The sequence below is a fragment of the Vipera ursinii genome, assembly GCF_947247035.1.
Source record: "Vipera ursinii genome assembly, chromosome: 1".
NCBI lineage: Eukaryota > Metazoa > Chordata > Lepidosauria > Squamata > Viperidae > Vipera > Vipera ursinii.
In genome coordinates, this window is record NC_139512.1 from 93,776,731 (window position 1) to 93,801,992 (window position 25,262).

A 25,262-nucleotide genomic window follows, 5' to 3' on the forward strand; every position below is an offset into this window, starting at 1 on the left:
ATGATATCCATCAAGGCACAAACACTCAGTAGCGACCCAGAAATATACTTTCCCAGGTGAACATGGCTAGCATCAGGCCGCATAACTCTAGAGCAGGGGTCTTCAAACTTGGCCCTTTTAGGACTTGTGGACTTCAACTCCCAGAATTCCTCAGCCAGGCACGCTGGCTAAGGAATTCTGGGAGTTGAAGTCCACAAGTCCTAAAAGGGCCAAGTTTGAAAACCCCTGCTCTAGAGCATTTCTTCCGGGAAAAGAAATATAACAATCCCCTTTCCCGCTGGAATCTTTTCTTCGTTCAGCCCGCCCTCCTCCAGTGCGTTTCGCAATTGGTCCTCCGGAGAAACTGAAGCCGCCTTGCAAACGTGGCGGTCGGGCGGCACCACCTTCAGCTAGACGTCTCCTCTTAGCCAATCGCGCGAGGCGTAGTATTCAACGGCGCGGGACTTCACCCGTTTGCAACCGCGTTGCTGGGTGGCTGGGAGGGGAATTCCAATGACCAGTCCAAATTAGGCCATCCATAGGCTTCTTTAAAGCGAGACTTTTGCAGCTGGACCAGTATTGCATAATGGGGGGCAGGAAAAACGGGACGGCCCCCCGTTGAGTCTTTATGAGCGCCTGGCGCGACAGAGGCGAGATCTGCTGGACTGGGAGGCAGCCCAAGCAAAGACACGTGTTAGATTCTACAAAGTAAAGAAGGTCCTCCCTCTCGGCGTGTATTGGAGACTCGTTTCTTTGGAGACGAGCCTTCACTTGGGCCAGAAGAAGCCATGAGCCTGAGAAAAACGTCCAGCTTTCTCACGGTGGGGCTGATGCTAGTATTTTGCATCAACAGGTCCTTCGGCGTCCCCACTTTCAGAAAGGAGAGAGGCGTGCGTCCCGATCCCGAACTCGGCAACCGGCAACACGAAGATAACCAGAGCTTCCAGCATGACCACGAAGCCTTTCTGGGCAAAAAAGATGCCAAAACTTTCGATCAACTTAGCCCTCAGGAAAGCCAGGAACGGTTGGGGTAAGATCCTTATTTTACCAGTATGGCATAAAGGTCCCTTCGTGCCCAGGAGGCACGAAGACGTTGATGAGAAGGGAGATTTAGAGAGGATATTTGTTTTTTCTCCAAGTAGGGTACAGTGAAACGATAGTATTTTGCACGCCGACGGAGTTTAGCCACTCTGCTGTCAAAGTTAATAGTATTTTCCCTTTCCCGAGAAACCCGCGGGAGCCAAAATTAGCTCTGCGAGGCGACGAAATGTCTTACTGTGATGCCTTGGTAACGTGGCGGGGAAGGGAAGTTCCCAACAAACGCCTTGAGTGAAAGATCAGTTTCATTCCTAGATCATACAGTATGGAATCTAGTTTTATGTGGCAGAGTCAAGTCCAAGAATCAGCTTGTTGAAATGAAAAGGACTTTTGTTTGTTGTAGAAGAGGTTTTCTTTCTCTTTTTTAAAACTTTTAGATGGCAACTTCCTTAATTTGTTGCAGCAGAAACAAGAGTCTTTCATGGGTGAGAGATATACCCAGTGCATGGCAATTATATGTATCTAGTGTTGGCAGATACATAATTGTGGGGTGGGACCACAGACATTATAGTGCAAAACCTATTGTTTTGCAAAAAAATAAAAATAAACTGTTGGGATTGGCTGAAAAGAGTACAAAAATAAAACTTGATCATTTGTGTCCACTTCCAGTTCATGTTGCTGCAGGCTGGATATGAATTAGGCAAGTCTGACTCTTAAGAAACCTAGCAACTAATACTGTAGAAATTGGTGGAAAAAGCAAAAGTAAAACTAACACCATAACAGAGCATGTGAACAGTTTGCTCACTGAAGGGTGTCACAGATGGGAAAAAGTCAAGCCCATGTTCACATCTATTCCATTTATTCCTCTTTTCTCCAAGAAACTTAGGTTTAGCCTTCCCATTTTATCTTAATGACAATTCTGCTGAGTGTTGAATAGAGAAAGCAGAGAGGTAAATCTGAGATTACCCTTTGATTTGATGTGGCTAAGCATGAACTAGAACAGGGGTGTCAAACTGCCGGCCCTCAGGTCGGATGCGTCATGCCGAAACCGCACCCATCCCACCTCCAGCAATGGGGAAAGTGTTACAATATGTCACGACACATCATGTGACGTTGCGAGTTGGGACCCCTGAACTAGAATATTCTCCAAATTTATACTTTTGTATAAATGAAGCAATATATCTCTTGCCTGGCCTAACTTTGTGATAAACTTGACTTTTCTATCTGAGACAGGCAGAGAGAATTGCTTTTTCTAGGCAAAATACAGTCTGTGATGGCTTCCCATATAACCTATTTTTCTTCCCCAGTTTTTTTTATCCTATCTAGCCTCCCCAGACCTGGAATGGGAAAAGCTCTTATATGGCCATTGTGGGGAGTGACAAATGTTAAAACATGCATAATGTCATGCTTATATTTGTCCTGGTGCAAATATATCTTTGTGGCATTTGCATGGAGAACATAATTGCATCGGTGATATTTGGGGATCTTTTCTATTGGCTGAGGAAACAGCTTTCAACAATTGAAGTAAATGAAAACTTTGCTTTGTGGGAGGGTTCTTCAAGGTGTGGTGTTGGTGAGCGGAGACAAGGTCTTTCCTTCCCAATGTTGTAACTCTTCTCTTGAAGAATTGTCACCCTTTATTCAAAATGGCTCTCACTGATGTCAATAGATCCCTTTTTAAAGTCTAATTTCTAAGATGTGGGAGAGGAGAAGAAGTGTGTGTAAAAAAATAGAAAAAAGTGTGTGGGATAGGCCTGGCAGTTGTGTCAACACTGTGTTTTGGTGATGCCCACCTAGGATGTGCTCCAGGACAGTGTTGGTAGGGCTACCATATTTGATGGAGCCACTTTAGACTTCAACCCAAATAGTTTCTCCAGTAACTAGGTCCAGACTTTGATAATGTCATTGGATCTTTTGCCATCTAGTTATTGAGATGGGTCACAGGTAAAGGTGAATCAGCTGGTTTCTGTCTTTCCGCTTCAGTCTGAGATTCCTTCTATGCTTGGTGAATATTCTGCATTCAAAGCCTGCATATGGTATAGAGAAGCTGATATGACTTGCATCCCTGCTTGCTTGTACCTGGAGGCAGGTGAAGAAGACTTGGTCTTCTGTTGGGCTTCTGAGGGGCATTCTAAACTATGGATGCCTTTTTTGATGCAGAACAAAGTGACTTTATTCTGAGGTGGAAGTATGAGGTAGAAGTATTTTTATTTATTTATTTATTTATTTATTTTATTAGATTTATATATCGCCCTTTCCCGAAGGACTCAGGGCGGTTTACAGGGTCTAGCTGCTAGCTTGAGGAGTAATACAGTAGCTGTTGGATACATTAGCAAAGCTGTTCTGCCTCCTACATTTGTATATTCAGGGGAGAAACTTGCTTTCCTCTCATCTCCTAGGCTTAAAGCTGGAATAAAACATTGCTCTTCTCCTATCTCTGCTTATATTTGTGAGAGAAGCTATAGTAAGTATTCAGAGAGCCCTTATATAGTCCATCTTCTCTACCAGCCAAAGTTCTTCATCGTGGGAAGGATTTTACATCCATTCAGCCAACTCTAGAATTCCACTTTATATTGCTCTTTATTTCATTTAGGAACACTAACTGTATATATGAAGGTTTGCCATGCCATGGACAAATATCATGTTAACTGGTCCTTACAGTCTTGGAGAACATTGTTTTCCTTTGAAAGAGAGTTCACAAGCACTGGTCAATATATTGATTGACAATCTGTCTTCACTGGCTACCCATAATATTAGTTTTTGTAAGCTCCACTGAACATTAAATTTCTTCACAACATTTTAATAGGTTATTCTACTTACATTTCATTTGCTTGAAACCAATAACGGTGGGGGTTTTTTGCTCTTGCCAATTATTACTTCTTGTCCAGTCATAGAAATCTAGTTAGTCAAAGATTATCTAGTTAATTTTTTTGCTGTGACAAGTGCTGAATGCTTCTCAATGACAAGCCCACTTGCACATGTAAGTCACAACTAGGTTTTTGGGAGATGATTAGGCTGGAAAGTTTGCCCTGGCATTTAATGCTTACCTCTGTTTAGTGGATGGACCTTGATGCAATGGGCAAAATTCTTGTAATATTTGAATAATGGTAGAAATCATGGCAAATGATATAAATTGGTATAAATGAAGAATTTCTATCACTTATATAATGTAATATAATTGTCTTACTACAATTGTACTGACAAAGAAGAGCAATAGACACTCTCTACCACCAAGTGGTATTGCTAAGCACATTGATTTGTGCTTTAAATTGTAAGCCGCCCTGAGTCTTCGGAGAAGGGCGGGATATAAATGGGATTTTTTTTTAAAAAAGTGGTCTGTTAAATTAGGATTTAATTTGTGTATAACTATACTTTGGGTCATGGGAACCTCCAGATGCAATCTAATCCAGATACAGATCTCTTTTCTGATGTATAACCTTCTGTGTATGGAGAAGGAGGTTGGAGTTTGTATTTTGGCATTTTATTGGCTTAGACAAAACTCAACAAAACCTGACTAAGTATGTATGGTTGTATGAAAAAGGAATGTGATTGGTATTTTTAAAACATGCTTGAATCTAGATTATCAAACCCCTACAAATTCAATGGACAAATATCAGTTCAAATTTGCCAGATTTGACTCCTTTAGGGTTTATTATTTATTTATTTAATTGAATTTCTATACCTCCCTTCTCCCGAAGGACTCAGGGCGGTGTACAGGGCAATAAAAATACTACATACAAAAGTTAAAAGTAAGATTAAATTAATCTAGCCCTAACAATAAATAATTAAAAAATACCCCAAACCCTTAGACCAGGCCGGCTTGTTCAAATAAGTAAGTTAACGTGGCCTTTTACTTTGCTGTCATTCTATTCTTTTCCCCGCCCCCTTTTTTCCCACCCTCACTGTCTTAGGAGTGGCTTAAAATGCCACGTAGGTTTTCTTGGAGAAGGCAAAAGAGATTATTCCTAGAGAATGAGAATGCCTTGGATGCATCCCCAGTTCTGCTGCTGCTGCCTGATCAGACAAATAGTTGAAAGCAAATGTACAGTGAAATGGAGAGAGAGACCAAGACAGGAGATGGGTAGAGACAGGGATTGTGAAATGTCATTTGCTTATAATGCAACCCTTCCTCAGAAATAGGAAGTCAGTCACAATAGTGCAACATTTTAATAAAATGCAATCACAGCTTGTGGAAGTAAAAACAGCAAGGAAAAGATTTCTTGAAACAGCTAATAATGTTGATCTTAGATCAGATGGATAAGGCAGTGTGGGAGAGTGATTGAAGTTTTGGATTCATACTGGAAGCTTTCTCAAAGTTTTTGGGCCAGTTCTTTTTTCAGCCATTGTGCCTCACAGGTATTTGTGGTGGGGAACAATTGCAGGAGAGAGGGTTGACTGAGTTACTTGGCAATAAATTCACAGATTTTCTGGAGAAATATTTAAACTGAACAAGGGGACAGTGAGTTAATTGATACAGAATATTCCTGTCCCCAGCAATCTAAAAATTATAGGGTTATCAGTGCATGTAACATAGATGTGTGTGTGGACAAGAGTATCAACCTAGCTGTCAAGCAAAATCAAGTTTTTAATAGCGACTGCCACACAAAGTGCACTAATCAAACAGATGGTAAGAAAATAGGGGAACTCAGGCATCACACAGGTTATGTAGAAAGTAAACACAGGGTTACTCATAAAGGACTCAAATGTCTATACACCAAGACACAGAACATGAGCAACAAACAGGGTAAATTAGAAATAAGGGCAGATAAATAAGGGCAAATATGATATTGTTGCCATTACGGAAACTTGGTGGGATGAAACCCACAAATGGAACACACAGCTAGAGGGATTTAAATTATTTAAAAGAAACAGACCAAATAAAAGAGGAGGAGTTGCTCTCTCTATAAGAAATAACTACATCTCTATAGAAATAGAGCACAACAATGATGAAAACTGTCTTGAATGTATTTGGGTCAATATAAAAGGGGGGAATGACATTGCCATAGGTCACAGGTCGGCAACCTGCGGCTCCGGAGTGATAGTGAGCACCTGTCCACCCTAGATGAGTTCAGATCACCAGGACCAGATGGACTACATTTCAAGGTTCTGAAGGAACTGGCAGATGTGATCTCAGAACAACTGAACTACATCTTTCAAAGATCCTAGAGTACTGGGGAACTACCAGAGGACTGGAAAATAACCGATGTAGTTCCCACCTTCGAAAAAGGAACAAAAATGGATCCAGGAAACTACAGACCTATCAGCCTGATCTCAATAACTGGGAAGATCTTGGAAAAGATAATCAACCAACAAATCAGCAAATACCTAAAGGCAAACAAAGTCATTACCAAAAGCCAACATGGGTTTGTCAGAAACAGATCATGCCAGACAAATCTTATTGCATTCTTTGACTAGGTGACAAGATTAGTGGATCAAAGGAATGCTGCAGATATAATTTACTTGGACTTAAGTAAGGCCTTTGATCAAGTAGACCACAACCTACTACTTGATAAGATAGAAAAATGTGGGTTAGACAGCATCACCACCAGAGGGATTTGTAGCTGGCTGACCGGCCGTACTCAGCATGTGGTCCTCAATGGGACTGTATCTACTTGGAGGGAAGTGTGTAGTGGGATGCCCCAGGGCTCTGTTCTGGGCCCAGTCCTCTTCAACATCTTCATCAATGTTTTGGATGAGGGGATAGATGGGAAACTCATCAAATTTGCAGACAACACCAAACTGGCAGGAATAGCCAACACTGCAGAAGATAGGTTTAAGATACAGAAGGGTCTTGACAGACTTGAACATTGGGTGCTATCTAACAAAATGAAATTCAAAGGTGAAAAAAGTTAGGTTCTACATTTAGGCAAGAAAAACCAAATGTACAGGTACCTTGCTCAATAGTAGTAACTGTGAGAGGGATCTTGGAGTCCTGGTGGACAATCACTTATATATGAGCCAGGAGTGTGCTGAAGCTGCCAAAAAAGCCAAAACAGTGCTAGGCTGCATTAACAGAGGGGTAGAATCAAGATCGAGTGAAGTACTAATACCACTTTACAGTGCCTTGGTAAGGCCACACCTGGAATACTGCACCCAGTTTTGGTCACCACGATGTAAAAAAGATGTCGAGACTCTAGAAAGAGTACAGAGAAGAGCAACAAAGATGACTAGGGGACTGGAGGCTAAAACATATAAGGAGCGGTTGCTGGAATTGGGTATGTCTAGTTTAATGAAGAGAAGGTTTAGGGGTGACATGATAGCAGTGTTTCAATATCTCAGGGGCTGCCACAAAGAAGAGGGAGCCAAGCTATTCTCCAAAGCACCTGAAAGCAGGACAAGAAGCAACGGATGGAAACTAACCAAGGAGAGAAGCAACCTAGAACTAAGGAGAAATTTCTTGACAGTTAGAACAATTTAATCAGTGGAACAACCTGCCTCCAGAAGCTATGAATGCTCCAACACTGGAAGTTTTTAAGAAAAGACTGGACAGCCATTTGCCTGAGCAGGGGGTTGGACTAGATGACCTCCAAGGTCCCTTCCAACTTTATTATTATTATTACACTGTCCTTTAGTCCTGGTGGAATGGAGGGATATTAGTGTATCAGATCATTAAAAAATTACCAAAGAGATACACAGCTTAAAAATAAAAATCTAGTTTATATATTTGAAGAATGACATTACAGTAGAAGATACTGAAGTGTATCATCTGCTATAATGCAGATTATGTCTGCATTGGGGAATACATTGGGGTTTTCCAAACATCCCTACTCTTGTGACCTGAGCGGTGAAGGCGGTCCTTGACTTACGACCACGTCTGGGACAAGAATTTCTGTTGCTAAGCAAAGCAGTTATTAAGTGACTCACACCTGATTTTATGACCTTTTTTTTTACATGGTTGTTAAGTGGATTATTGCAATTAAAGAGAATCGTGGTTGTTAAGCAAATCCAGCTCCTCCCATTCCCTTTGCTTGTCAGAAGCCATCTGGGAAAGTCCAAAATAACAATCACGTGACCCGAGGATGCTGCAACCATTAAAAATATGTGCCGATTGCCAGGTGCCCAGGTTTTGATCATGTAACTATGGACATGCTGTGTTGGTTCTAAGCGAAAAGATTGCTTGTAAGTCACTTTTTTCAGTGCTATTGTAACTTCGAATGGTTGCTAAACAATTGGTTGTAATTTGAAGACTACCTGTGGTTTTCTAGTCACTTGATCTGCTCCACTGTAGTGGCAAAACAACTTGTTAGCAAACCAGCTAGCTAACAAACCTGTTAGATGACTATTTTCCATCTTAGTGGAAATAAAAAAGATGAGCACTCTGGTGGCAGCAATCAGGAAAACTCAGGATAAGCTGCAGAAGGTTTACACATCTTGGGGCTGACTACAAATTGTGAGCAGATTGTTTACCTCTAACTGTATGGCTACCTATGGATTCTGTGTCTGTTCTTGTCCGCTTAAAAGCTCAAAGATCAAGGTCCTGTTTAATCACTTCAGTTGCTTTTTGGCTACCATGATGGAAGACTGGAAAAGCTTTTTGAGCTGAATTGCTTCGCTGTCTCTTCTTATTTCCTGTTTTCTCCTTTTCTTTCTTTCTGTTTTTGGGTTTTAATGCTGTGACTCGCATATTTGTGTCAGACTCTGGGATGCCCATATATATTTGCATGATGACAAAATGCCTGAACTGTCATTTTGACATCAACATGGCTTTCCATGGATGCCTATGTCTCCAAGCGTTGTAATACCTTTGACTTTTAGCTTCTCTTTATGGTGGTATGTTCACTATAATTTTATGCAGCATTTTTTTTCTTTCCTAAATTATACTTTTGGTTGGGGTTTTTTGTGCTGCTAGCAGATGGTATATTTTTCAGCAAGAGTGAAAAGTCTGCTCCAAATAACATATATTCATAATTGTGGTATCAGTGGTTACAGAAACATTCCTTGATGGCAATGGATGAGGGGATTGTGATCTAACACATGCTATTCCACCTTTTCACAGATTGTACCACTTTTAGGATATGGCAATATTCAAATTCTACCAGTTGCCTAGCAAAGTGCCAAAAACTTGACCAAAAAAAAAATAAAGGAAAAAAGTGATAAAAGTGGTAGTCCTCGACTTGCAACAGTTCACTTAGTGACTGCTCGAAGTTACAGCGGCACTTTAAAAAGTGACATGACCTTTTTTTACACTTATGACCGTTGCAGCATCCCCAGGGTCACATGATTTCAGATGCTTGGCGTCTGATTCATATTTATGGTGGTCACAGTGTCCCAGGGTCATGTGATCCCCTTTTCCACCCTTCTGAGAAGCAAAATCAATGGGGAGACCAGGTTCACTTAAGAATTGTGTTACTAATTTAACAGCTGCAGTGATTCACTTAACAAATGTGGCAATAAAAGTCATAAAATGGGACAAAACTCATTTAGCAAATTTCTCACTTAGCAACATAAATTTTGGGCTAAATTGTGGTTGTAGGTTGAAGACTATCTGTACACCCACTTACCACACTTTTAATGGGAAACTTGTGCTTGTTTCTCTGACATTAATCTTTGCACTGTTCTATCCCCTTCTCTCCTTCTGGTTGACTCAAAAAAGCCTCACCTCTTCTCTGTCTCTCTTTCGCCCTCCCCTTCTCTTTCCCAGTCTGTTTTTTTCTCTCCCTTTCCCTCCAAAACCTCCTTTTACATCCTCTCGTCTCTCCCTCCTTTTTTCTTCAGCGTAGCTGCAGCTAACTCCTTTCCCCCAAGGCTTCGCGTTTCTCTTATTCTGTCCCCTTCTCTTTCCTGGTCAGGTTATTTCTCTCCTTTACCTTCCAAAACCTCATTTTATATCGTCTCCTCTCCCCCCCCCACTCCCCTTCCTCCTTTTCTCTTTAGTGTAGCTGCAGCTGACTCCTTTCCCCAAGATTGCGAGCTGCTTCCAGAAGCGCCAATCAGCTGGAGCCGCATGCCAATCACCTGGAGTGCCGCACCAATTCTGGGTGCTCAGCAGAATCCCAGCAACACGGCAGCTCCAGCTGACTTTCCCACAAGCCGGTGCTGCTTCAGCTCATTCCCCTGCTACACTTTTACACTTTTTTTTTACACTTTTTTTTCAGTGCTTTTCAACCCGTGGTACACCTACCACCTGTAGGTGCTGAAGTACCACCAGTGGTATGCATACCACTGGTTGAAAATCACTGATTTTACAGACTTGAAAATGACCGTATTGGAAAGGCTGTGATAAAGGATTGGATGGATTGTTCAAGTGTATTGTACTGTAAATCAGATACCAATTTGGATATTTGTATATGATCGGGAAGACAGATATGCATGAAGAAATTGTTGGTGCAAACAGCAATGTGCATTATAACATCTTTAGGTAGGCATCACAGTGGTTCCCATTCAGAAGATTCATTTTAGGCAAATATAATTGTAGAAGGCACATGACAATTTGTACAACAGTTACCTAGGATTATATGGATAGTAATGCAAATCCTGAAGAATATTTACTAAGATTCTAATTATCTGATTACTTTTCCCTTTACCCCAGCAAAATTGTTGATCGGATTGATGAAGACAAAGATGGTTTTATCACAACAGAAGAACTGAAAAATTGGATTAAAAGAGTACAGAAACGTTACGCCATTGAAAATGTGGCTGTTCTCTGGAAGGATTACGATCTCAATAAAGACAATAAAATTTCATGGGAAGAATACAAACAAGCATCCTATGGCTACTACTTAGGTAAGAAAATTCTAGGCATACAATAATTCTGATTGATTTACCTTTATCAGCCATAATACTGAAACTAATTCAGATGCAACAGAACAAGAGCGGATGGAGGATTAACCTAAAATGCTTAAAAATGCCTAAGAGTAATATAATTCCAATAGTCAATTATGTTCTAGGACTTTGGGAAAATATTGGAGAAAAAGCACAATCATCAGCAATTCTGAATTCTAGCATTTTTTCTAAAAAGGCTTATTGAACAATTTTGGGTATATTACCTTTTGGTTCTTCTCCAGAATAGTATGACTGGAAGTAAAGTATTTAGTAAAGTATTCTCTGGTAGGAAACAACAGCTTAGTTCAAACCTAGATCCTATCAAACCCATTTTGGCATTTTACATTTTTGATAAATTTTATACAAAATATATCTGAGAATACTTGAATGCCAAAGAACATCTTGAGATTTTGGTGCAGAAAGATTCCAAATCTCCCTGAAGTATCCTGCTTTAATTCAGAATATGTGCAAAACAGTTGCAAAAACTTTCTCCATATGAAAAGCTTATATTAAATACCAGTTGAAATTAAGCCAAGGGCTACAGCCAGGCTGCAGGTTATTGATATTTGTCTTAGATGTATTGAAGATTAAATTGCAAGAAAGCAGAAACTCGTTTTTTTATAAATATAGGTAGACAAGATGCATAGGTCAGAAATGAATACAGAAAAGAAGAAATACATTTGTCAATTTAATCTAAATGTAAATGAATCACTAAATGGGACTTCAGATGCAGTTTTGAGTTCCAGAGGACATGGGTACCATTAAAGAGGGTGGGAGTAACATTCTATATCCTTTGCTTCTGACTACATGTGCTTATTCAAGCATATCAGTCTTCTGGCCAACTTGACTCTGCACATTGTTATAAACAAGTAAAGATTTCTATGTATAAGGTGTACATGTCAACACACAAATACTTTTGAGTGTAAAAGAAAAGGGACTGCTTGGGCTATTTTCATAATACCATTGTTTGAGGACTAAAATGGTAATTAAGTCCTCTTAAAATACCTTCCTTCTGTTTAAAGCACATAGAAGTAGCAGCTGCTGCAACACTGATAATATATATAAGGATGGGAAAGGGATGCAGCTATGTAGCTTTGTCAAAACATCTCTCTAGTAAATACAAAATGCTGTGGTTTTTATTGCAGGCTAAGGAAATATTACATTTTTTATTTGAAAAATATGGAACTATATATGTGTGTACAGTATGTACCACACTAGGTTCAAAGATCTAGTGCAGTGGTAGACAACCTTGGCTCTTTTATGACTTGTGGACTTCAACTCCCAGAATTCCTGAGCCAGCATGGAATTCTGGCTGGCTCAGGAATTCTGGGAGCTGAAGTCCACGAATCATAAAAGAGCCAAGGTTGCCTACCCTGGATCTAGTGGAAGAATTCCCATAGACAGAATACTATACTGAATGTATAGAGATTTAAAAATTTAGATTCTTGCATATCATTCCTTGGTGACAAAAATTATTCCTGCAATTTTAGTTTGATTCATCTTATTCTAATAACTCCTTTTCTCTAGAGCATCCTGTAGAGTTCCAGGATGCCACAGAGCAACACAGTTTTAAGAAAATGCTATCCAGAGATGAAAGAAGATTCAAACAAGCTGATCTGGATGGTGATTCAGAAGCAACTCGTGAGGAATTCACCGCTTTCCTTCACCCAGAGGAGTTTGAGCATATGAAAGAAATTGTTGTTCTAGTAAGTTCTGGCATAGTCACCTTTATTACTTTTGGGCTTCTCTTTGTTACATCACTTTGAAAATGACTTCCTCATCTCTCAAGGCAAGGGTTTCCTAGTCAGTAATTACTGTTCTTTTCATCCAGAAGGAAAGCTGCTTTTAGGAATTAGGCTGCTAAAAAGTAGCCTCTCTCCCTAATTTGTGTGATACCTCTTGTGTGTTAATTAATTCTACCTGAAGATTGTGTAGTAGGAAGGTGGCAAACAGAGTCATAGACATGGACCAGTTTTGCCATAAATATTGTCTTGTTGAAGTATTCAACAAATACTTGATTTTTATCACATTCTAAAGCAATGACACTGAGGAAAAATGCTTGTGTTAAATGTTTTAAAGTAGCATCTGTTGAAAGTCAGAATAATGCAAGCTTTGTGTTTTTCCTACATTTATCAATGGCCAACCCTTTGCCTTCTACCTCTGACACATTACAGGCCCATTGTTGCTTGAGTACTACAAAACTTGGCTATTTTCATGTTCCTTCAAATTAGCTGTAGAAATCAGGGTGTGGCTGCTTGCTGTGGCATAATTTTACTTCACAAGAAACATAGGTAGTGCCTTATTGTGAATAATTCACATATTATAAGCATCATTTGTAGCTTATTTATTAACCATAATTAAACAGTTGGCTGGTTTCACATTCTTATATTTAACAAAATCAAATAAACCAGTGGTTTTCTACATCACCATGGACCCCCCCCCCCTTAAATATCTTTTGTGGCCATGGACCATGCTACCAGACCACCAAGGCGTAACTCAAGATTTAAATCGTAACATTTTTTCAAGCCTTCACAGACCCCTGTGATGATAACATGGCCCGCAGGGGTCTGCAGACCACAGGTGGGGAACCTCTGAAATAAACTGTTCCAGCGTGTGATGTTAGGCCAGGCGTAGTCTGCCATTGGCCTAATTAAGTGATGTGAAGACCAACTTTTTCCAGCCTGATGTCATCCAAGTGTTGACCATAGCTTCCAAAATTTCCTAGTTCGTTCGTTCTTTCTTTCTTTCTTTCTTTCTTTCTTTCTTTCTTTCTTTCTTTCTTTCTTTCTTTCTTTCTTTCAAAACAGATTTGCGCTTAAGCTCTTTTTGCAGTATGTACTGAACCGCAGGCCTACTGCTCTTTCTAAGCCTTAGAAAATGTGTTTGCTATTCCTAACCTGGAAGGTTGCAATAGTATTAGTCACATTGATTTATTAATGACCTGATATTTAATTTACTAAGCAGCCTTTGAAAGTATATACTGCATTTTCATTTATATGATATCTCTAGATAAATATTACAGAAGGCCCTGTAGCCAATTCCTGTACATAAAGAAGATTCCAAGGTAAAACATACTGTGCATTTATGTTCAGGAAAAGTATTTAGATAATTTTAAATTATGTTTATTGTATGTTTTATTCTAAAAAAGGCTCTATTGCTCTGTGTGTAAACAACCTTTCCCAGACTGTTCCTTTCCAAATATTTTAGATGCCAACTCTCATAATTCCTAGCAAGCACTTAATAGGCCAGGCTGGCTGAAGTTTATGGAAGTCCAAGACCACTGGAGGGCTTCACATTGGGAGATGCTGATGTAAAAGGACAGCTGAAAATGAAAGATTTATAAGCAGTTTGCAGAAAATCCCAGGCATCTTTGAATTGACAACTTTTTCCCCTTATTGTGACAGGAAACACTGGAGGACCTAGACAAAAATGAAGATGGTTTTGTGGATCAGGATGAATTCATTGGTATGCTATGGCATGGAGAATTCTACTGTTGGTTATAAATATGATTTCTTTTTGTATAAATTTATGATTTTTACTGAAACTTTTAAAGTGAAGAAAAAAAGAAAAAGCAAGTTCAAGAAAAGAGAAAATTTGAATAAAAATAGAAAGAAGAAAAAATATATGAAGAATCATATTCCTTTCTGTAATCTATCCTCTTTAATCTTCAAAACCATAAATCACAAGTTCATAATGTCCGTAAGATACTTCTACTCACCAATAATTGCAGATATTGTTTTTTTCCTCTAATCAAAGAAACTAATTTATTCATTTCAGCAATATATGTGAACTTCACCAATCTTTCCATCTTGGTGCATATATTAATCTCGTCACACTAATAATAAATTGACATAATCTCCCATGACATTTTTTTAACTCTTCTCCCATTAGTTCTAAGTTCTGACTTAAATTGAATACCAGTCTTTAACATCCTCTGTATCAAAGTTTGTATTTGAATTCATTTTTTTTAGCTTTTATTCATGTCCACCAAACATGATAAAATGTCTCTTCGTGTTTACATTTCCAACATACATTTGAAGCACTATTATATATTCTAGCTCAGACCTGTCAAACTCGCGACATCACGTTTTCCCCATTGCCGGCAATGGGGTGGGCGCGGTTTCCTTGTGATGCGTACGGCCTTTGGGCTGGCAGTTTGACACCCTTGTTCTAGATTATTTCTCTGGTGTCATGTACCAATGATACTTTGTTTAATACAAATTCTCTTTTAGATCAAAACACAGTATAAATTTCAACTTTTAACCATTTATTTTCCCATTGATTCATCTTATAACCAAAAGTTTTATCATACATTCTTTAATCTGTTTTTGTATGTTTCTAATTTCAACAAAAGATTATATATTTTTAGGAATTATATGTTTATTATCAGTGCGCAAATATATTTCAAATTCTATCTTCTAGCTCCATACTATAAGACGTTTTATCCGTTTTACATCTTTCAGATAACTATAAATGGGAAAACCATTGACAACTATATCCTTCTGCTTTTCATTGCTCTCTTGATTTAATTTTAAATTTGCCTTGGTAGTTTTCCAATGAGTTCCAGTATGCCAACTACTTTTTTTTTGCCTGCCTATTCTTCTCCCTTAACTTAAACTTTTGCTTTAAATCTTAACGCCTATAATTTTCTAATCTTGTCTTACGACTTTTATTCAATACCTCAAGAACCATAATGAGCAAAAATAGAGACAGTGGATATTCTTGCCTTGTCCCTTTTTGAATCACAAGATTTTGTTATTCTCCATTAACAATTATTTGTGCTTTCTGAGAAATACAAGTCAATCTTAAATGTTTAATAAAATTATCTCCAAGCTTCATATGTTCCAGAACTGTAAACAAACAATTCAAATTATCAAAGGCTTTCTCTGGATTTGGAATATCAGTGCAGCTTGCTTTTCATTATGTTGCTTCAAAGTAGTTCAGAATATTCAAAACATTTCTAATATTATCTTGTAGTTGTCTTTTAGGTGTAAATCCATATTAATCTTCATAAAAAGATCCTTAAAATAATTATGATTTCTTACAGCCAGTTTGGGTAGTCTTCTCCCAAGTTAGACACTGCACATAGATTTCTAGTGAGGCTGCACGTTCTGGCTGTAAGTATTGGGTATCAGTCATGTTCTTTCTTAGAATCTACCTGAAATCTACAGTAGATGCAAGCCTAATACTTGTATAGAATTTTTGTGGATAAAAACCCCAAACCATATTTAATATTCATAGAAAGTGGAAATCAGCTGGAGAGCTCAAGTGTCTTTGCTGATTGTGCTGATTTGTTCAGTTCAGAAGTACGATAAAACACACTTGATAGGAAAGGCATCATGTGACTTTTGACTTCCTATTATCTACCAGTTTAGGGAAAAGATTGTTACCATCTCCTTACTTGTTAGATAACTCAGAAATATAGGAAAAGTACAGGTAGTTTCGACTCATGACCATTTGTTTAATGGCAGTTCAGAGTTACTACAGGCTCAGAAAAAGTGACTTAATGACCATCCTTAAAATTACGTTTACTATTATTGCAATGGCTTGCAGTCAAATGATCGTGATTTGTTACCTTCTCAGTTGGCTTCCGACAAGCAAAGTCGATTGGGAAAGCCAGATTCATTAATAACAGTGTGATTCACTTTTTTCTTGTTTTTTGTATGTTGAAAAAAACTTTTTATTATTATTTTTGACATTTGTTGCACATCTTAGTTCATTCTGAACCTTAGCCTTCCTAACTCATTTTTCCAAGTGTTGCTTGATTTCCGAAGCTTCCTGCTTTTTCAAAGCAACATTGGCTCATCTTTGGAGTGTTTCTTCGCTCAATGCGAAGAAATGAAAAGGAAAGTTAATGAAGAGGTACCTCCTGTAAACTGATATATTTAAAGCCTCACTATAGACCACCAAGTATCACATAGCTGACTGTTGTTTCTCTGAAATTCCTGGTGCTTTCTATTCCTTTAGCTTGTTCGATTCTGATGTTATGCACAGAGACTCTGGCTGGCAGAAAGAAAATGCAGAGTTGCTCTAGGCCAGGGGTCAGCAACCTGAAACAGTGAAAGAGCCACTTGGAACCGGTTCCCTCACAAAAGGAAAAACTGGGAGCCGCAAAAAATATGTGTGCATGCGCTTACATGCGCGCATGCGCAGAACAGGGTTTGACTAAAGAGTGGAGCCAAGGCGAGATATGCACCTACCCTGCATATTTGAATTGATTGGTTGAACTTTTTAGTCCCACTTTTTTTTTTGACTGCACATGGCAGAAGACCAGGAGCCGCAGGAGACGGCTGAAAGAGCCGCATGCGGCTCCAGAGCCGCGGGTCGCAGACCTGTGGGCTAGACCAGTTCCTTCCAATATTGATATTCAACTTATTGTGTAGTGGGTTCTGGAGAGCAGGAAGGACGCTGAGACGATGAGTACAGCATGGCAGATCTTTATTAGGTGGAAGTGACTGTACTGGGGAATAGGGGTTACCTGCCCTCCTTTTATACCTGAAGAAGATGTCAGAGTTCGCAAGAGGTTTGGATCTAAAGGGGTGTAAGGTGTTCTTGTACTGTGCTGTCTGCCAATCAGTTTGAACCTCTGTTTCCCGCTGAAACTGGGTTCCCGCCATGGCAGAAGACCAGGAGCCGCAGGAGACAGCTGAAAGAGCCGCATGCGGCTCCAGAGCCACGGGTTGCAGACCTGTCTAGGCTGTTTTTCTAGTCAGACTTCTACAGGTAGCATAGAAGAGAGTGGTTGGATTGTAACAGGAAAGTGTGACTGTTCCAACTTCTCTAGTCTTAGAAGATATTCAGTAGGTAAGAAAAGGGATCAGCATTCTCCTATTTTATTAAAAAAAGTTGTTTTCCATCAGACAAAAGATGCAAGAAGATAAAGCAATACCAAAGCTTGTAAATAAGCCTACAGAGGTAGACAGGTTTATTAGCATAAACCAAAGTAGAAATATAAACAGATAGTTTTGAAGAAGTGGTGAGAACAGAGAATAGAATCTTTTAATATTTGGGAAGCAGCAGTATGTGGTGGGAAAAAACAGGGCAGCCACGATAGCACATTCACAACTCTACTTGTTTTATATGTACAGCACACATAAAGTGGGCAGTACAGATAGACCTCAAGTTACGACCACAATTGAGCCTAACATTTCTGTTGCTAAGTGAAGCATTTGTTAAGTTTTGCCCGTTTTATGACCTTTCTTGCCACAGTTGTTAAGTGAATCATTGCAGCTGTTAAGTTAGTAACAGGGTTGTTAAGTGAATCTGGCTTCCCCATTAACTTTGCCCGTCAGAAGATTGCAAAAGGTGATAAGGCAACCCCACAGTTACTGCAACCGTCATAAATACAAGTCAGTTGCCAAGTGTCTGAATTTTGATCATGTGACCATGGGGATGCCACAATGGTTGTAAGTGTGAAAAACGGCTGCAAGTAACTTTTTTTCAGTGCCATTGTAACTTTGAACAATCATTAAATGAACTGTTGTAAGTTGAGGACTACCTTGTATTGTAATCCCAGTTGCAGCCACAATCTTGGATTTTTGTTTTTACTATGCTTTGCAGATGACCTTGGGAAGTAGGAGGTGTCTTCCGTAAAAATGATGTATGCAATGATGTGACTGTTAATTGGGGAATAATTGGACATAGGCTTCCTTCTTTCAGTGTGCAGAGAATATAATATGTAATATAGGCAATTTTCATTATTCACCCTTTGTCAGATATGAAAAAGTTAGGAGGAAAGGAGTTGCCTCTATTTCCATGTTTTTTGGATAATGGAATACATTTTTTTTTAAAAAATGAAGTAAAAAAAATGAAATAAAAATTCCCTTTAGAGAGTTCAAGATTGATAGCCACATATCCACTACCAACAACATGGAAGTGCTTTTCCATTGTCTTCCTCTGGAATCTTTTTTGAAATCTCAGTCTAGCTTATAGTCTTATGGAATTTCTTGTTGATCTTCCATCCAAGTACTATTAAGAAGTGCCACCTGCACTTCACCATAGTATATCATTCAGTTAACCATTACATGCACGTCAATAAAACTTTCAAGCCCTATCATTTTTTAATTAATTCTCCCCCTTAACTTTATTAATTTATTAGACCATTGAATACAAATACAAGCCATTTACATCAGCAGCATGTAAATAAAAAGAACCAATTTCATCAATGGATAAAAGCTGTTCTTACTTTTAATAGAATGATGGTTTTAATTGTGGATGTTCTGTCTTAGGTCTTTGGCTAAGGCATTTATTCTCATTTGTTGTAGGATGCCTAGCCAATATTGTGAAAGAAGTTCCCAAATGATATGGTGAGATTATTAGGGTGTGATTATAATTTAAAAAGTTATTCCCCAGGCTTTTCAGATTCTTCATTAAGTGAATTTATCTAACAATCCAAGAACTATTTTTATTTTCTAGTATAGTGCAGAAGAAATTATCTCTAAACAAATGCATTTAAAATTATATATTAAATGACACTTTTCTCTTATCAGCTTGGCCTCTTGCAAATTATCTTATGACTTAAATAAAGATGAAGCCCACTTTTTTGTTAGCTGTAGATTTAATTATAGATCAGAGCAGCAAAGAGCAAATAAGGAGAAACATGACTTACAGAAAGTGTGAAATATTTAAGCATGTACATGGATTTCTGGGTTGTCCTTCAAGGAGCAGTTACATTATCAATTCAAGAGCAGAAAAATGCTGCACGATTATCAAAGGAGTGTGAAGCTACCATGCAAATTATATAAGAGTATATGCAAAGCAGAATCTGAGAATCATTACATTGAAGTCTCTTCCCCCTCCCCACCCCATCCCTCCTATCTGATGCCAGCAGAAGTTCACATCTATTCTTGAATTTTTAATGGGCTATAAAACAAATTTTCTCCAATCTTAGGAGCTGAATCCAATTTCTGCAAACTATAGTCAGTATATTAATGAAGATGTAGCACTAAACCATGAGAAAAGGAAATGATGAAAAATAATGTTGGGAGATGTAATTGCAACCAATGCCTTTACCATTGGTTGCCTATATAGGTCTTCAGTTCATATTATTTTCTAACCTAGTGTTCTCTTCTTGATTAATGTTGGTTTCTATGAGTTTTACTGTCCCAAGTTCAGGTTGATTGGTCTTTTTCTTTTGCAGAAAATGTTTCCCCCCTTATGAATAAACATATTATAAAAAGTTTGGGTTCAATAGGTCCTGTGATATAGGGAAGGAAAAGAAGGGGATCATTAAAAAAAACACCCTGAAATTACCTTTAGCCTAACAAATATCTCATAGTCTTGTATATCTATTTAATTTTAATCATTGGGTACCTGTTTATATGAGCTTCATTGGAAGTTTATTGCCATGATTTATGTGGTTTATTGGTTGGATTTTCATACTGATATTTTCAGTGACTTTTTGTATAATCATTTGCTTTTGTATAATCATCAATTTTTTTAAATTCCATTTATATGCCGCCCTTCTCCGAAGACTCAGGGCGGCTTACAAGCTTAGCAGTAGCCTTCATTCTATGTATATGCCTGCTTATTAGGGCTTTCACACACACCCCAAGCGGCATTATTACAAAGTCAGCCTAATTGCCCCCAACAATCTGGGTCCTCATTTTACCTACCTCGGAAGGATGGAAGGCTGAGTCAACCTTGAGCCTGGTGGGATGCGAACCTGCACTAATTGCAGGCAGCTGGTGTTACTTAAGGAGGTATTAGCCCACTGCTCCACCAAGGCTCTTATTTTTATTATTGGGAAATATGCCTGTATAGAAATGCAGTAAATAAATAAAGGGAGGATACTTTTTTTCCTCTAGTACAGAATCTGAGTTTTCACATACTATTTCTTATTTCCAGCCGACATGTTTGCACAAGAAGATGGGGGACCTGAACCAGACTGGGTGGCAAAGGAACGTGAACAATTTGGAGATTTTCGAGATCTAAATAAGGATGGGAAGCTGGATAAAGAGGAGATTCAACACTGGATTCTTCCAAAAGATTATGATCATGCACAAGCCGAAGCAAGGCATTTAGTTTATGAATCGGATGTAGATAAGGTATTTAGGGTTTTGTTTCCCCCCCACACACAGGTGTCATGTTAGCGTATTGGTTTGATTCAGCTTTGCCCAACCAGATCTTTAATAATTCTGGTAAGGTGTTTATTTTAAAAAAATGCATCGTTTGAATGAGTACCTTATTGTCATTAGCTAATCTTTCAGAAAATGCTTGAAAAAAAGTATGACGAGGAAAAAAAAGTTTACAGCTGTGAATCTAATGTGGATGTTTGACATTTATTCTAATCCAAAGATTGATGTGTCCTCTTGTATGCATAGTATTCTATACAGCAGACATGTCAAACACAAGGCCCGGGGGCCGGATGCAGCCCACGAAGTGGTTTCATGTGGCCCGCGAAGCCATCCTGGAAACAGTGAGGGAATGGCCCCCACTGCCTTGGCCCTGGCCCAGAGACCCTCCTTCTGCCAGAGACCCTCAGATCTGTCCCACTCCTGCCCAGGCCCCCATAGGCACCCTTGATGTGAACGATGTAGAGCTGGCCATGCCCACCCAGTAGGCCATACACACTCTAGCCATGCCCACCCAGTAGGCCACGTCCACCCTGGCCACACCCACCCGGCCCCCTGAGGGCAACCGCAATGCTGATGCGGCCCTCAATGAAATTGAGTTTGACACCCCTGCTATACAGTAAAATCACAGTTCAGAATAACGGAAGCACCTGAGTGTGCATTTATGATGAAGTCTGCAGATAAGATTCCACTGAATATTTGAAGTCTACAAATGGTGAACTGGACGCAGCTCATCTTCAGCTGCTCCCATGCTCTTCCAGAACATCACTATTTGTCCTTCTCTTATTACGGCATGGAGATTCCTATGGTCCCCTTGAGCAGGATAGGATTTTTTGCCAGCAGAATGTACCTCTACCTCAAATATAGCTTCGGATACAAGTTAAAAAATACAAGTGTTTTCTGAAGTTCTTTGAATCAAGGAAGCAAAATTTAGATTATTTTTTCACACCAATAATTTATTTTCCCAATTGTTTTGCTGCTTTTGCAAACAAATGCCTACTGATACCTCCTTTTGTACATTGTTCTTTTTATTTGGCCTAAAGCCTGGACGCTCACATATGGGCTTTGTAAATAAAGGGATTTATATAGAGGCATGAATAAATACCAATCCAAGTTCTTATACCAGAGTCTGGATTTTTAAAACAAAGAGGCAAAATTGACTAGAATGGAACATAGCTGTGTGTATATTGTTTTTAGATGTACATTAAAACTATGTAATTAGAGTTGGTTATTTGTAGCTATTTTTCTAACCAGCTTTTTTTTTCCTTGCAGGATCAAAAGTTAACCAAACAAGAGATTCTAGATAATTGGAACATGTTTGTTGGAAGTCAGGCTACAAATTATGGAGAAGACCTCACAAAGAATCATGATGAGCTATAATGTTTTTTGAATATATCAGAGACTTATGTCTGAATTGCCTGTAGAAGACCAGAATAAAACAGTGGTCATTATGGCAGATTAATTTTGCACCAGTTATATACTGTACTTTCTAACAAAAAGCAATTCTGTTAATACCGTTGAATGCCACAGATGTCAGTCACTTCTTCTAAATGCGTATTTTAATGAATCCATTGTAATTTAGGGAGTGCACTTTCCATTTGTAGCTTGACATATTTTCACTTCAATCCTAAATATATAAACTTGGATTTATCACTAAAATCAGTGAGATTTAGCTAGTGAAACAGAGTAAGATAACCAGCCTCCCATCTTACTACTTAACATGTAGTACATCATATTGTGTGGAGGGTTGAATAATTCAGTGCTCTTTCACGGTATAGCCAAACCCCATATTTCAAAGAACATGGAGTCTACCAAATGTGTTGGGGTACAACTCATCGCCAATCCACATGACTAACGGTAGATGAAAAGCTTGGCTTTCATCCCTGCCATGTAGGGATTTCTTTCATGTCAGAATGTTTCAAATGTTTTATCTCATGTATAATGAAGTGGTAGAAGCATCATATAAGGTTATGTCACATGAAATATGCTATCATCAGAACGCATTGCTCAGGATTTCAGCGATAGGTCTCTACTGAGAACCAAGATCTCATTGCAGAAGGTTACACAACTCATAATGCCTTTGACAGAGAAATGATTGTCATTTCTGAGGGTTATTTCAAAGGGACCATCACATAGAATTCATTCCCTTCTGGACTGATGAGAATGTCTGGATGGGGATGTATATTTTTTATACAAAAAGCTCCAGTATTTTCATAATGAAGAAAATATATATGTTACATAGTTTTTCTAATTTTTCTTCTAAGATGAGCAGGCATTCTTGGAGACCAATTCTCATATTTCTTTCTAATGGAAATTAAAACATTTGAAAGGCACCAGATTGCTCTCGCTGTTCAAATATGTAATTTATGGGTTGTATGTCTTCCATTTTGAAAATTCTTAACAGCAGATAAGGTGCTCATTTTTCATCTTCATTTGCTCCTTATAAGGAAGTATATTGGTACTGACTAATATGAAAGACAAAAGTAACACAGGGAAGGAGAATTTGTACACATCCCCTTTGAGTATTTGCTATTGAAGAAAACTTGAGCACAGGCCGCAATCTTCATGTGGGATCTTGTGAGGTAAATTGCCACTTTTAGATTTTTGCTCTTGACTTTTAACTTACTGTATGTCATATGGCATACAAGCTTTTCCAGTATTTTTGCCTTTATGGACCAGAAGCCATGAACAATAAATACAGGTGAAACTCAAAAAAATTAGAATATCGTGCAAAAGTTCATTTATTTCAGGAATGCAACTCAAAAGGGGAAACTAATATATGAGATAGACTCATTACATGCAAAGCAAGATAGTTCAAGCCGTGATTTGTCATAATTGTGATGATTATGGCTTACAGCTCATGAAAACCCCAAATCCACAATCTCAGAAAATTAGAATATTGTGAAAAGGTGCAATATTCTAGGCTCAAAGTGTCCCACTCTAATCAGCTAATTAAGCCATAACACCTGCAAAGGGTTCCTGAGCCTTTAAATGGTCTCTCAGTCTGGTTCAGTAGGAATCACAATCATGAGGAAGACTGCTGACCTGACAGTTGTGCAGAAAACCATCATTGACACCCTCCATAAGGAGGGAAAGCCTCAAAAAGTAATTGCAGAAGAAGTTGGATGTTCCCAAAGTGCTGTATCAAAGCACATTAACAGAAAGTTATGTGGAAGGGAAAAGTGTGGAAGAAAAAGGTGCACAAGCAGCAGGGATGACCGCAGCCTGGAGAGGATTGTCAGGAAAAGGCCATTCAAAAGTGTTGGGGACTTTCACAAGGAGTGGACTGAGGCTGGAGTCAGTGCATCAAGAGCCACCACACACAGATGGATCCTACACATGGGCTTCGAATGTCGTATTCCTCTTGTCAAGCCGCTCCTGAACAACAAACAACGTCAGAAGCGTCTTACCTGGGCTAAAGAAAAACAGACCTGGTCTGTTGCTCAGTGGTCCAAAGTCCTCTTTTCTGATGAGAGCAACTTTTGCATCTCATTTGGAAACCAAGGACCCAGAGTCTGGAGGAAGAATGGAGAGGCACAAACTGCAAGATGCTTGAAGTCCAGTGTGAAGTTTCCACAGTCTGTTGATTTGGGGAGCCATGTCATCTGCTGGTGTTGGTCCACTGTGCTTCATTAAGTCCAGGGTCAACGCAGCCACCTACCAGGAGATTTTGGGGCACTTCACGCTTCCTTCCGCAGACGAGCTTTATGGGGATGCTGACTTCATTTTCCAGCAGGACTTGGCACCTGCCCGCACTGCCAAAAGCACCAAAACCTGGTTCAATGACCGTGGGATTACTGTGCTTGATTGGCCAGCAAACTCGCCTGACCTGAACCCCATAGAGAATCTATGGGGCATTGCCAAGAGAAAGATGAGAGACATGAGACCGAACAATGCAGAAGAGCTGAAGGCTGCTATTGAAGCATCCTGGTCTTCCATAATACCTCAGCAGTGCCACAGGCTGATAGCTTCCATGCCACGCCGCGTTGAGGCAGTAATTGCTGCAAAAGGGGCCCAAACCAAGTACTGAGTACATATGCATGCTTATACTTTTCAGAGGTCCTATATTGTTCTATGTACAGTCCTTGTTTTATGGACTGCATGTAATATTCTAATTTTCTGAGATTGTGGATTTGGGGTTTTCATGAGCTGTACGCCATAATCATCACAATTATGACAAATCACGGCTTGAACTATCTTGCTTTGCATGCCATGAGTCTATCTCATATATTAGTTTCCCCTTTTAAGTTGCATTACTGAAATAAATGAACTTTTGCACGATATTCTAATTTTTCAAGTTTCACCTGTACTTTGGTTTTAAAATCCCCAAAGTGGAATTTAAGAAGGCATCATTCTAGATACTTTTTTCGTAATACAATTAGTGACCGCCTGTGGAAAAAAACGCCTTTC

General features: G+C 39.0%; 1 protein-coding gene across 1 annotated transcript; it reads left to right on the top strand.

Annotated features, from left to right (window-relative positions):
* Positions 1-555: 555 nt before the first annotated feature.
* RCN1 (reticulocalbin 1) lies at positions 556-22,314 on the top strand. The gene is made up of 6 exons (XM_083348628.1): positions 556-1,009; positions 10,547-10,740; positions 12,307-12,485; positions 14,184-14,244; positions 20,626-20,825; positions 22,125-22,314. Exons 1-6 carry the CDS (start codon positions 768-770, stop codon positions 22,230-22,232), a joined length of 984 nt encoding a protein of 327 aa, XP_083204754.1. The 5' UTR covers positions 556-767; the 3' UTR covers positions 22,233-22,314.
* Positions 22,315-25,262: the final 2,948 nt, after the last annotated feature.